At 44.9% G+C, this 12337-nt stretch overlaps 1 protein-coding gene across 12 annotated transcripts in view; it reads right to left on the bottom strand.

Moving 5' to 3' along the window:
- Positions 1 to 7340: 7340 nt before the first annotated feature.
- Positions 7341 to 12337, bottom strand: part of Fn1 (fibronectin 1) — a 65389-nt gene continuing 60392 nt past the window's right edge. For all 12 annotated transcript variants that reach the window (XM_085698630.2, XM_085698608.2, XM_048459433.3 and 9 more), the window contains 4 exons: positions 10685 to 10810; positions 10159 to 10265; positions 8886 to 8996; positions 7341 to 8107 (listed from right to left, as the gene is read on the bottom strand). In XM_085698630.2, the coding sequence (XP_085554756.2) occupies positions 8036 to 8107; positions 8886 to 8996; positions 10159 to 10265; positions 10685 to 10810 (416 nt within the window). In that variant the 3' untranslated portion in view covers positions 7341 to 8035. The remainder of the gene's footprint in view (positions 8108 to 8885; positions 8997 to 10158; positions 10266 to 10684; positions 10811 to 12337) is intronic.

Consider the following 12337-nt stretch of genomic DNA (forward strand, 5'->3'; position numbering starts at 1 on the left):
GTGCACATTTTCAAATTCTGTTTGAAAATGTGTTGGTGTGTTGTTCCTGCATGCCCTTGACTACAACCAGTCAGAGCTTGAGGCAGGATAATTGGTGTGTCCTCCCTGCAGAAACAAAGAGTTTGGAGTAAACCCATGGAAATTGCCATACAACATCTGTTTATCAGTTTTTCACGAAATACCTTAAGTTTAGGGCTTGTCAGCAAGTTCCTTTTCTGCTTATCTTCCCACCACCCTGCCAAGCAAGCCAAAGCATCAACTCCTCTCGAGCCCATGTCCCTGATGCCTCCTTTATTCTGTGACTTAGTTTCCCATTTTGTACTTGGGGTAACTTTGTGGAGGTAGCCAGGTCAAAAAGCTCACTGCTCTGGGAAAGTCTTGACAGTGAACCAACTGTGTCTTTGCTAAAGCAAGTAGAGAATTCACGTGTCATGAGACTGCCTGAAATAGATTGAAACTAAAACTTTTGAAATGAAAAGCATAGTCGTAAATCCTGCTCTGAAGACCTATAGCATAAAATACCGGGATGATTAATGAGTGTACTCAAGTTGGGGAGCTGCTGAGCACTGGGCGAAACCCACTTCTGACTGGTTAGAGGTGCCCAGGGAGCCGCTGAGCCCTGGATGAAGTCCACCTCTGACTCTTGTAGAGGTGCCCTGGGAGCAGCTGAGCACTGGAAGAATTCCACCCTTGACCCGTTGGTGCTTGGGGAGCTGAGCACTGGAAGAATTCTACCTGTAGGAGACTGCTCTTTCATTTCCCGGCCACCCAGACCCGAATAATCACAGAAACTATATTAATTACAACACTGTTTGGCCTATTATCTCAGGCTTCTTAACTCTTACCATCTTAAACTAACCCATTTCTATTAATCTGTGTATTGCCATGGGGCTGTAGCTTACCAGGTAAGGTTCTATTCTGGTGTCTTTCTCCTTTGGCAGCTACATGGTGTCTCTTTGACCCCACCCACTCTCTCTCTATATCTCTTCCTAGTGTGGGAAGTCCTGTATATGTGTTTCTTTTATTGGTTAATGAATAAAGAAGATGTTTGGCCTGTGATAGGGCAGAATAGAGCTAGGCAGGGAAACTAAACTGAATTCTGGGAGTAAGAAGGCAGAGTCAAGGAAAAGCTATTAGCCCCACCGGAGACAGATGTCAGGAACAGAACTTTACCCAGGGAGCCACAGCCATGTGGCAATATACAGATTAATGGAGATGGGTTAGTTTAGGATACAAGGGCCAAATACGCTTAAGCTATTGGCCAAGCAGTATTGCAAATAATATAGTTTCTGAGTGATTATTTCAGGTCCGAAATGCCGGGAACAAAGGGAAGACCTATACCCAACATCCTCCAGCCTAGCTTTACTCTGCTAAGTCATCGGCCAAAGCAACTTTATTTGTCAACCAGTAAAAGCAGCACATATACAGAAGGACATCTCACATCACCACCCTGACCTGTTAGAGTTGCCCCGATTCACTCACTCACTGGTGCCTGGCTCCCTGACACATGCTTCCTTCTGGAGTAATCTTTCTCAAGCTATCAGCATTGTTTAAATCCTGAAGGGCTTTCGACATCCAGATTCTTCCATTCCTGGATACTCTTAACCCTTATTTGCGCTAAAAATACTAGCAAAAATACACTAGGCAGCAATTTATCTTAACTTGTAAGACGGCATCCATCTGGGAATGTGGGAAACACTTCTATTGACATCGGCAGTGGGGCCCAGAGGTAGAACCTTTCCAGCACCCCCCCCACACACACATACACACACACATTTCTGTTCTTGACCATGGCCCCTTCTTTTTCACCAGGAGATTAAATACCTGCCTTTTAGGATAACCACCTTGCTTGCCACTCAGTAGCTGAGTAATCTTACTGTGCTTCTTAACCTGTGCTTTGCAGACTGGAATGGGGACGCACCCCTTAAAGAGTCCAATAGCCTCTGGCTCAAGTCTCGCCTGTGGTGCTCACAAGCCCTGTGATGTCGCTGATTCCTGGGGCCTCGTACTCACCTGTATGCTGTAGCGGTGATGGCAGTTTGTTTTTCTGAGGACTCAGATAAAATACTGAAGGGCACGGGAGGACTCCCCATCACATGTTCAGCACTGTTGAGTTAACTGCTTATTCCACATTGGTTTTGTGCCTGTGGAAGTGTGGGAACCGGCGAGAGAAAGCGGTGGATGGAAACGACCGTGAAGGGCATGGTAAGGACTGCAGTTTTTCTTTATTAAGATGAAAATTCACTATTTTGCACGTGACGAGATGGCTCCATGGGTAAGAGCACACTTGCTGTGTAAGCACGAGGACCCCTAAAAAGAAGAGTGTGTTCACAGGTACCGTGACTTCATCACCAGGGGTAGAGGGGTGGGCTTTCAAGCCACTAGCCTAGCCAGGAAATGGCAGGTTCAGTGAGGTACCCCTGTTAGTGGAATAAGGTCAAGAATGATAGAGGACAGAAAACCTCTGGTTTCATATGTGTATCACATAGGCGCATGCACCCCCAACACAGATGCAATCATATGTAAGCCATGTACCAGACACAGACTTCATCAAAGCACTGATGCGAAGTGCTCAACGGGAGAACCCTTGGCCTCCTGTGCACTTGACCTGGTGGAGCTTGCATGGTGTGCAGCCTGCAGGACCAGTGACACAGACCCAGACCCGCCCAAGCCAGCACAGCGTGCTGACAGTGACCCTAGACTGCCTGCCTGTGCAACCGCCCAGCAAGGGGCTCACAAGAGCTGGTTTAGAGGTCGCTTTGGCCCCTAGGTTTAAAACCTCTGTCTCTGGAGAGTAAGAGGTGAGAGATTTAAGGAAATGTAAAACATGCCTTCATGTCTCATACCTGACCCTACTGAGGGATGTTAGGAGGAATTTTCCCCTTTGGAAATTTTAGCTGGAGAACAGTTGCTGTTCATTTGTAAGTTATGAAGGTTTTTTTTTTTTTTAAAAAAAAAATTCAAATAGAATCTTTTAATAAAATAGAATAGGATGGTGCTGGTAATAAAAATAATCTTTTTTTAAAGATTTATGTACTTTTATGTTCATTGGTGTTTTGCCTGTGTGTGTGTGTCTGTGTGAGGGTGTTAGGTCCCCTGGAACTGGAGTAACAGTTTTGAACTGCCATGTGGGTGCTGGGAATTGAACACGGGTCCTCTGGAAGAACAGCCAGTGCTCTCAACCCCTGGACTATCTCTCCAGCCCCCCAAAAATAACACTTCAAATGAGAGTGTCAAAGAATCTTTAAAGTGTGTGTGTGTGTGTGTGTGTGTGTGTGTGTGTGTGTGCGTGTGCGTGCGTGTGCACTACATACTTGCATGTGGAGGCCAGAGGACATCTGCAGGAGACATTGCTCTCCTCCACTATGTGGGCTCCGAAGATTGAACTCAAGTCGTTAGACTTGGTAGCCAGCACCTTTTCCCACTGAATGCTCCTGGGGCTCCATTCTAGATTCTTCCCCATCCTGGAGTCTGTGCAAGGTTGCCTTCCTGCAGCTTCTGCTGCCAGCCTCTGATAATCTTAGGATCTCCCTTCCCAAGCATGAGTGTTCCAACAATGCTTTTATGTTTTAACATCCTGCATCCCTGAGAGTGAGACTTCAAAACATTGTAGCCTTCCACTTTCCCTACTGCAGTGATGGGAACTTCCTGAATAGGAGGAATCGCAGCACTTAAACATGCTGATGTGATGTTTCTTAATCACCTTAGTGAGTTTCATACGAACGGAAATGCAATAGAGTTTTCCATGGAAATATAATTAAATAGGAAAAGCCATTTTCTATACTTGTGATTTCTACCTCATTTTTTCATTCACCTGCCTTACAGGCTTATAGCAACATTATTATAGGCTAATTTGCATAATTCATTCAGGTCATTAGAGCTGAAAACTATATAAATACAGAACAACATATTTCATTACAAATCAACTTTGGCCAGGCAGAGTGAAATTTCAAAACTGTTACTTTCTTTCAAAAGTCTAATGTTTACTAGTTTTAACAGAATTGTCTTGGATTGTCTATCTCTAAGCCTAAATCCAACCAAGTCCTTTAATTAGTCAATCTGGCTTGCTCAAGGCAGTTACCGGGACTCAGCGAGGTGAGTCAGTGAACACTGTAAGGTCTTCGGATAAACTAAGTGACTTTCCTGCCAAATGTGCTTACTGAGAAAGGGCCACTCTTGCATTATATGCCCAAGCAAAAAAGGCCCTTTACATTTGCTTCATGTATTCCAAATTGAGCTCTAAATTCAAGGTGCTGCTTTGACTGTCCAGCAGACCGCGAGGCGTGATGGCCCGTGCCGCTCACCCTAGCGCCTGGGAAGCTGAAAGAGGATCACAGGAAGTTTGAGGCCAGGCTGGGCCACACGGTGAGATTCCTTTTAAAAGTTAGAAAAAGAAAAGTCCATAGGAATACCATAAGAAAGCAGCTGCTGAGCTTTTTTTTTTTCTGTTATTGTTTGTTTGTTTGTTTGTTTTGCTTTGTTTTGTTTTAGATTTATTTTTTGGGTCTGAAGAAATGGGTCAGTGGTTAAGAGCCCTGGTGATCTTGCAGAGGACCGGGGTTCAGTTCCCAGCACCCACGTGTGTGTCTGCATGAGTCTCTGCATGCAGAGACCTTTGGAGACCAGAGGCTTTGGATCCTCTGGAGCTGGAGTTAAAAGAGCTGTAAGCCACTGAGTATGGGTGCTAGACCAGGACTCGGGTCCTCAGCAGGAGCAGTGATGGGCCCTTAGCAGTTGAGCCATCTCTCCAACCCCTTGTTGATATTTTTTAATCTTAGCCATGAAGCGTGTGGATTTTTATGTTTCCACACAAACGTAGTCAAAGGGGTTGGCTAGTCACTTAAATCAGTCCGACTGACCAGACTGATGTTTCAGAGTCTGTCTGCCTTGGCTTGTGGTTTGGCAGGCTGTCTGGAGCGCAGCATCAACCAGAACGTACTCTCTGAATTCGATTGCTTTGTAGCCTTTTATGCCATAGTCTCGCTGTGTAGATCAGGCTGGCCTTGCCCCTGTGGGAAGCTTCCTGCTTCTCCCTCCTCATTGCTGGGATTACAGGTTGAGCTTCCACACCCTACTGATATTTAGTGTTTTTAACTCTAAAGACCTTTGAGGAAAATCTAGCTGAAGTGCTTTCTTGACCACTTTGCTTATGAATGTGCTGACTCCCTCCCTCCTGTCTTCAGGGAACTTCAGATGAAGACTGGTTCTCTTTTCAATGAAGTTATAACCCACCCACGTCAGACAGCCATTTAAAAGCACCTGCTCTGTATTTTCTATGACTTTTGAGGGATAGTGGAGGAAAACAGGGTCTCTTCTAACCAGAGTGGATTCCAACTCCCCGAATAATTCATGAGAACCTTGAACATCTGACCCTTCTACCTCACCTCTGTAGTGCAGGGATGGCAAACATGGACCACCACACCGTTCTATGCAGTGATGGCTGAGCATGGGGCTTCACACATCTAGACAAGCGCTCACCCCAGGCTTGTTGTTTTTAAGACAGTCTTCCTTATAGCCTAGTTTGGCCATGTAGTCCAAGTCCAGGCTGGGCCCAAACTCAAAATTCTCCTGTCCCCGCTTCCTAAGTGCTGAGATGACAAATGTATGTCATCACACTTAGCATCCTGTGATCTCTCTCTCTCCCTCTCTCTCTCAGGAGGATCTCCCTTGCCAAAGCCCAGGCTTAGCCTAGAATTTCCATATAACCCAAATTCATGACAATATTCCTGCTTCAGCTTCCTAAGCAATGATGGAGTGTAAGTGATGGAGGTGTAAGCCAACAGCCCCAACTCTCTATTTTTGACAGATACACTGCAGCTGGCTTGCTAACTATTGGATTGGAAAAACTGAATTAGTAATCTTAAGAAAAAGCTCAGGGGCTAGGCCTTTAGTTTGTAAGGAAAGCTCCTCTGAGCTGGGTTCTCTGAAAAAGCTCCCTCAAATGAGAACTAAATGCCAAGGCATTTTGCAAACTACGTATCGGTTCACAAGTGACCCTCGTATGTTCTTCTAGCAAATGAAGAAGACGTCTTTACAAACTGCTTCTTTGCCAGGTAACTCTTTTTACTGACTAATGATGTATTTTAAAAGCATTTTCTGAACCTTTTGCTAATTACTAATTTCTGCGGTTTGCATGAGAATGCCGCTCATAGACTCATATATTTGCAGACCTAGTCCCCAGTTGGTGAACTGTTTGGGAAGCAGTAAGTCTGCATTGGAGGGGGTGTGCCCCTGGGGGTGGGCTTCGAGGTTTCAAAAGCCTACAACAGGCCCAGTGTCTCTCTGCCTGCAGGTCAGGATGTAGCTACTTCTCCAGCACCACGCCTGCCTGTTTGCCTGCTACCACATGGCCCGCTAAGATCAGGGAGGGATACGCTGGCCATGGTGTCTCTTCACAGCATCGGAACACTGACTAAGCAATAGTGATCTTTTACTGTTTTTTTTCTGTGCTATTTCCTATTCCAAACGTCAGCTTTTGGAGACGGGGAGGATGTAAGGTGTTAGGCAGCGAACCTAAGGCCTCCCCTCCCACATCCTAGGTAAGTGCCGTGAGCCACATGTCCCACATACCCCATTCCCAATATACAAATTCAAAAACCCCTAAATCTTGCTTTTCCAAGTTGAAATTGAAATGGAAATGACTTTTGCAGACCAAGTCTAGGCAAACTGAGCTGGGAGTTCATCAACTCACACTCAAAGTGGCAAGTGACCTGAATCAAGACAAGCTAGGTTGAGATCATAGCGTAGGGTTTCCTCAGGAGAAAATCTCCATACTGTGCCATTCAAGTAATTGTAACAGCTCGGCCATCCTGCTTTCCTTGCAAGTGATCTACTTGAACAACTGTCTATTTAACAAAGAAGCAAAGGTCTATGGTGGTTAAAGAACTACGTGGAGAGATCAGAGCGTGAGTAGTTCTGTCATGAGTTCAAATCCCAGTGTCTCCCACACACCCTTCAGGCCTGCTGATCTCCATGGGCACCTGTGTATACATGTACACACACACACACACACACACACACACACACACTGTTATTCTTTTAAAAAGAATAACAGGTTACTTCAGTTATACTTCTAAAGTGTTAGCTAGCAAGGCTAACAAATATTTGAATCCACCTAAATCTGTTAAGGCAGAACCGCAGCCAAGGACACAGATGACAGAAATTAAATCTGTGCTTCTGTAGGGCCAGCAGAGGTTCATGTACAGAAGTTGTCCCAGTCCAGCATGCGGTGGCTTTTCAAATGTTTGCTGAACTGAAAAGAAAAGGACACTCACGAAGATTACGGTTTTTCTCCCCAAACACCTCTGTGTTTGTTAACAAAGAAAGTGACCTTCACAGCGTGGAATGTAAATCTTTTTATTAAAACACTTGTCTTTCCACAGTAGTAAGGCGTTGGCATGTACAGTATAAAAATAATCACCAACCAGAATTATACTGAATTCCTCTCATCAACTGTAATACTAAGTGTCTTCAATACAATTTTTTCCGTATAAAAATACTGGGAAAAATTGATAAATAACAGGTAAGAGAAGGATATTTCTAGGCAATCAGAGTTGTTGGGATGGAACGAGTACTGTGACGTGTTTGCGCACGCAGTCACAGGACATCTCCTGACAGTGCTGCAGGCCACGCGGTTATAGAAAGGAAGCGAAGGATCTGGGGAACTTCCCTACTCCACAGTTTGGGTACTGTCATTCCAGACATTTTTTCATCTTGGTTGGCTACCTGTATCTCCCTATGGATCCCAGACAAAATCACAAGGCTCTCTGATTCTCTTAAACAATACTGGGTGGTACCAACTACTCGGAAGCAGAACAAGGTAACCAACCGCCGCCAGGTGTGAGAGAAGTCTCAGAACATCCCCCAGGGTGATGATGCTTGGAGAAGCTGTGAGTTGAGCTGAAGCTGAGAACTTTGACTCCAGAGCAAAAGGCTTAAGGGAGAAACGAACACTCAAAGATGGAGGGTCTGCGAACGTCACTCGGGTGTGGATTGACCTTGGCAGAGAGATACCCGTTCTTCTGGGTTGAAGGTGTTACTCTCTGGAGTCGTCCCTGTCAGCTTGCACATCTAACGGCATGAAGCACTCAATCGGGCAATTCACATTCTGTCAAAATAGAAGGAAAGGCACCTGTAGCAAATACTCTGAGAAACCAAAGTGTGGAGGGGAGATTGGTTTCAAAAGACTAACAATGTACTGAGCAATAGGTACCAGGGATTTAATAACATAACAAGGCATAGCTCTGTTATAGGGTACAGAATTCTATGTTAGTCCTTCATAAGACTGTGTATGTGTTGTGTGTCCATGTGGGTGTATGTAAGGGGCCAGAAGGTTTTTGTTGTTGTTGTTTTGGTTTTAAATAATTAATCTTACATGCATTGGTGTCAGGGTGTCAGATCCCCTGGAACTGGAGTTACAGACAGTTGTGAGCTGCCATGTGGGTGGTGGGAATTGAACCTGGATCCTCTAAAAGAACAGTCAGTGCTCTTAACCACTGAGGCATCTCTCCAGCCCCACGGGGCCAGAAGTTAATCTTTGGGTGACATGTAGATGCTGCCTCCCTTTGATTTTTGAGACAGGATTTCATAAACCAGAAGCCCAATAATTAGCTAGGCTGGGTGACCCCAGGGGCCCCCTCATTTCTGCCTCTTCAATGAAGAGATTACAAGAGATTGCAGGCATTTGGTACAGCCCAGCCAGGCTTTCTTACATGAGTCCTGGGGATTGAACTTGGGTCTTCAGCACTGAGCTATCTCCCCAGCCACAAAAGACTTCTTTCCAAATAAAAATCATTTGGTTCACTCAAAAGAAAAGCATCCATACACAGACTCCCTACCGTGCACTAACTGCACTTAGGGGAGGCACGGGGTGTGTGTGCACTTACAGTGTTCGTTCTTTGATGGTATCTCTGAGTATACTGGTTGTAGGTGTGCCCGGTGGTGCCGTCGGGACCAGGCTCAGCCCCGGGTCTGCGGCAGTTGTCACAGCGCCAGCCCTGAGAAGAGAGACATGAAGTTAAATGGGGTTTGTGATAACCTGAGGGCATCGTAATTTAGTGCTTGAGTTAAAGAATTCCAGCTCTTATGCGCTGGGAACATAAGCAGTTAATCAAACAGGAAGCGCCAATGCTGCCTGCCTTCATTTATAACCCTGTAATATATATCTTGGCTTATTCCCATATCTTACACTTACGTATCTGTCTACATATGTTTTTCTCTCTTCTGAAATATCCGATTCTTTTCCTGTATAAGCTCTACTCATCTCCCTCCCACGGTCCCCCCCAGTCGGCTTTCTGCTCTAGGTGAAGGATCTCCTAGCCCTCTATGGCCCCTGTGATTTGAGAGCATATGGACAAACTCCATCGCTTTCCAGCAAAGGAAACAGACCCAGAGGAGAGGAACGACTTGGAAGGAGCCAGAAAGGTCACGGTGGGCCTCAGGAAGAATTGGATAACTGGCCACTTTCTCTTCCTCCTTAAATCTAATTTCTTAGCAAAAAATACCAGGGGGAGGGAGGGACACGGACACGACACTGCCTCCCTGGAACCCACCAGGACCAGACCGTCCTAGGCCAGGGGTATGCTCGCTCACGTCTCTTGCTTTCCTCTCTCCCTACTTAACATTAGCATCCTTCACCCCAGGCGGCTTATGTTTCTCTCTTCTATGAAGCCTTCTTGCTGACTCCAGCCCACCTAGAGCTGCATTAGTCAGGATTAGTGATTAGGCTGGCTTGGCAGCTATGCTACTTTATGTCTCCAAGCACATCCTTAAGAGCCAGGGCCACTTCTTGCTCCATGTTTGTTCATTACTACCCAGTTCACCATTAATATGATAAGGGATCTATTTTTAGATTGAGCAAGGGCACACACAAAAAAGTGGCATTTTTTTAGATCAAGGTATTAAAAACGAACAATACTGCCACAGAGATGCCAGTCCATCAGCACAGAGCTGGGGGCTTAGTGCAACCACTGAGGTGAGGACAAACAGGACTGTGTGAGGCGTGACAAATTTAGTCATGGGTGGGGGCGCTGACACTACTCAGAGGAGAGGGATCTACCCATCTTCGGGATTCTTCCTAAGAAGCCAGGCACGCCTGTGCACAGGACATCCCTGTGGGAGCTTCCTCTGAGCTTTATCTAATCACCACCAGTCTCTTACCCGCTGGCCCCCAAAACACGTGCAGGAGCAGATAGCTCCGAGATACTCTTTCTGCCACTGTTCTCCGACATGGTAGGTCTTCCCGTCGTCGTAACACGTGGCTTCATCTGCACACGGGCACAAGTCAGAAACAGTTGTAAGACCAAGAACAAGCATGCAGGTTCAAGCTGATGCACCTGCCACAGACTTGCACGAGCACAGGCCAAATCTCATCAACTTAGGGGGGTCATAAAGAGATGTTTGAAAGCCTCAGCATAGTAGGCCCATGGAAAGATGGAAGTCGTAGTTTAAAAGCTGAGTCTTCTTAAAACACTTCACTACAGGTGGTCAGAGTGCTCAGGTCAGGAAGGCACTCGGGTTCTTGGACATAGAATGCAACCACGACTCACTTTTAGTGCATGCTGCTGATTTCCCAAACACAAGGTGGACAAACCCAGCGTCTCCAGCCCACCCTGGCCACGAGTCTCCTGGCTCAGTTAGGAAAGAGAGAGGACTCAAGGGTTAGGAAACCCTAAGGATGACGTACGGGGGTCACACTTGAATTCTCCCTTTCCGTTCCCAAGACAGGTGCAGCTCATCCTCTGGCCGTTCTCGCCCTGGCGATCCCACTTCTCTCCAATCTTGTAGTTCACGCCATTGTCATGGCACCATTCTGTGAGGCAGGGACATCACAGGCAAACGGTTACGTGTGTTCTGACTCACGTGACAGGCAGAACACCGGGACATGGCATGAATCCGAAGAGCACAAAGTCGAAGATCACATTCCCCATGATGAACCTTTCATCATAACACTTAATATTTACTATTTCCCAAGCCAGTGTTAAGACAACACTATTATTTCAACAAAATCATTTCATAGGACTAATCAGTGATTCATTTGACTCTTTATAAACCTTACAATTATGGAAAACTAAACTGGGATTGGGGACTAAAAAAAAATTGCCTTTCACAGAGATCGTAGATACAAAATAGTTTAATTAAACATTAGAGAGAAATCAGCTAGTATCTACCTGCTATGGCCACCTCCTGACTTTCATAAATGAAGACAATAAACGTAACAACAAACAAAATGGCATATTTTTTTTGTTATTTCAATGAATAAGGCTTGTACGAATAGATGAGGTCTAAGACATATCCCGGCCCCACACGCTGTGTTTCATGTCATATAAAACACTTAATCTCTAAGATTTACACTAAACGGGACACGCTTAAGACACTCACAAAATACAGCGTTTCTCCCACCTTATCCATAAATTGGCTTTCCTTAATTTAAGCAAAAGTATAACAACATTTCAGCAAAGAATGCTGAACCCAAGGCTCACAGATAAAATTACTGTATGCCTTTGAATTTGCACCCAGGTACTGGCTCATTGAAAGTATGCAAACTTCAATACAGTTCCATCTCAGAATTGCAAAACCACCTAGTCAATGTCAAGTGTGGTCCCTCCCAGTTCCAGAATGGGTGTACAGCCCACTGTGCTCCATCCAGGTACAAAAGTCTACATACACTGAAACCGCTTCTTGGCTTTACATTTTCAGTCTGGATTTAGCTAGTTCATGAAAAGTGAAGGAAAATTGTTTCACAGAAAAATTTAGAGATCTGTTAAATGTCATTCCATGGAATATGGTTTTTATAATTATCCAAGTACTGATTACCACATTAAAAAAAAACCCACAAACTGCCAATAATAATTATACCTCCAAAAACAAAAAATAAATGAGTGATTATACACTCCGATACTAAATTTCTAGACACAGTAGGTAATTCTTAGGATCATTTCCACCAATAATTTGAAATAACTATGAACCTCTTTAAAAAGTCAAATATTTTCCAGCCAAAATTGACTTTGAAAGTTTTATTACATTTATTTTCATGTGTACATACGTGTATATGTGTATGTATGGAAACACATGTCCTATAGTTCATATATAGAGGTCAGAAGACAGCTGTGGAAGCTGGCTCCATGTGGGCTCCAGAGATGGAACTTGGTCATCAGGCTTGTCTTTGCCTAGCTCACCAGTCCTGGGCTTGACCCTTAAATGTTAAATATATTACCTGGATATTTTCCCTTCTATTATTAGTAATGTTTGGGATATCCGGGCTGTGGAATGTATGTGTCTGTGTGTCTCTGTGTGTGTGTGTGTGAGTTAGTGAAAGAGAGAGAAATGTGTGCATGCA

Source organism: Myodes glareolus, chromosome 1 (assembly GCF_982192425.1).
Source record: "Myodes glareolus chromosome 1, mMyoGla1.1, whole genome shotgun sequence".
Classification (NCBI taxonomy): Eukaryota; Metazoa; Chordata; class Mammalia; order Rodentia; family Cricetidae; genus Myodes; species Myodes glareolus.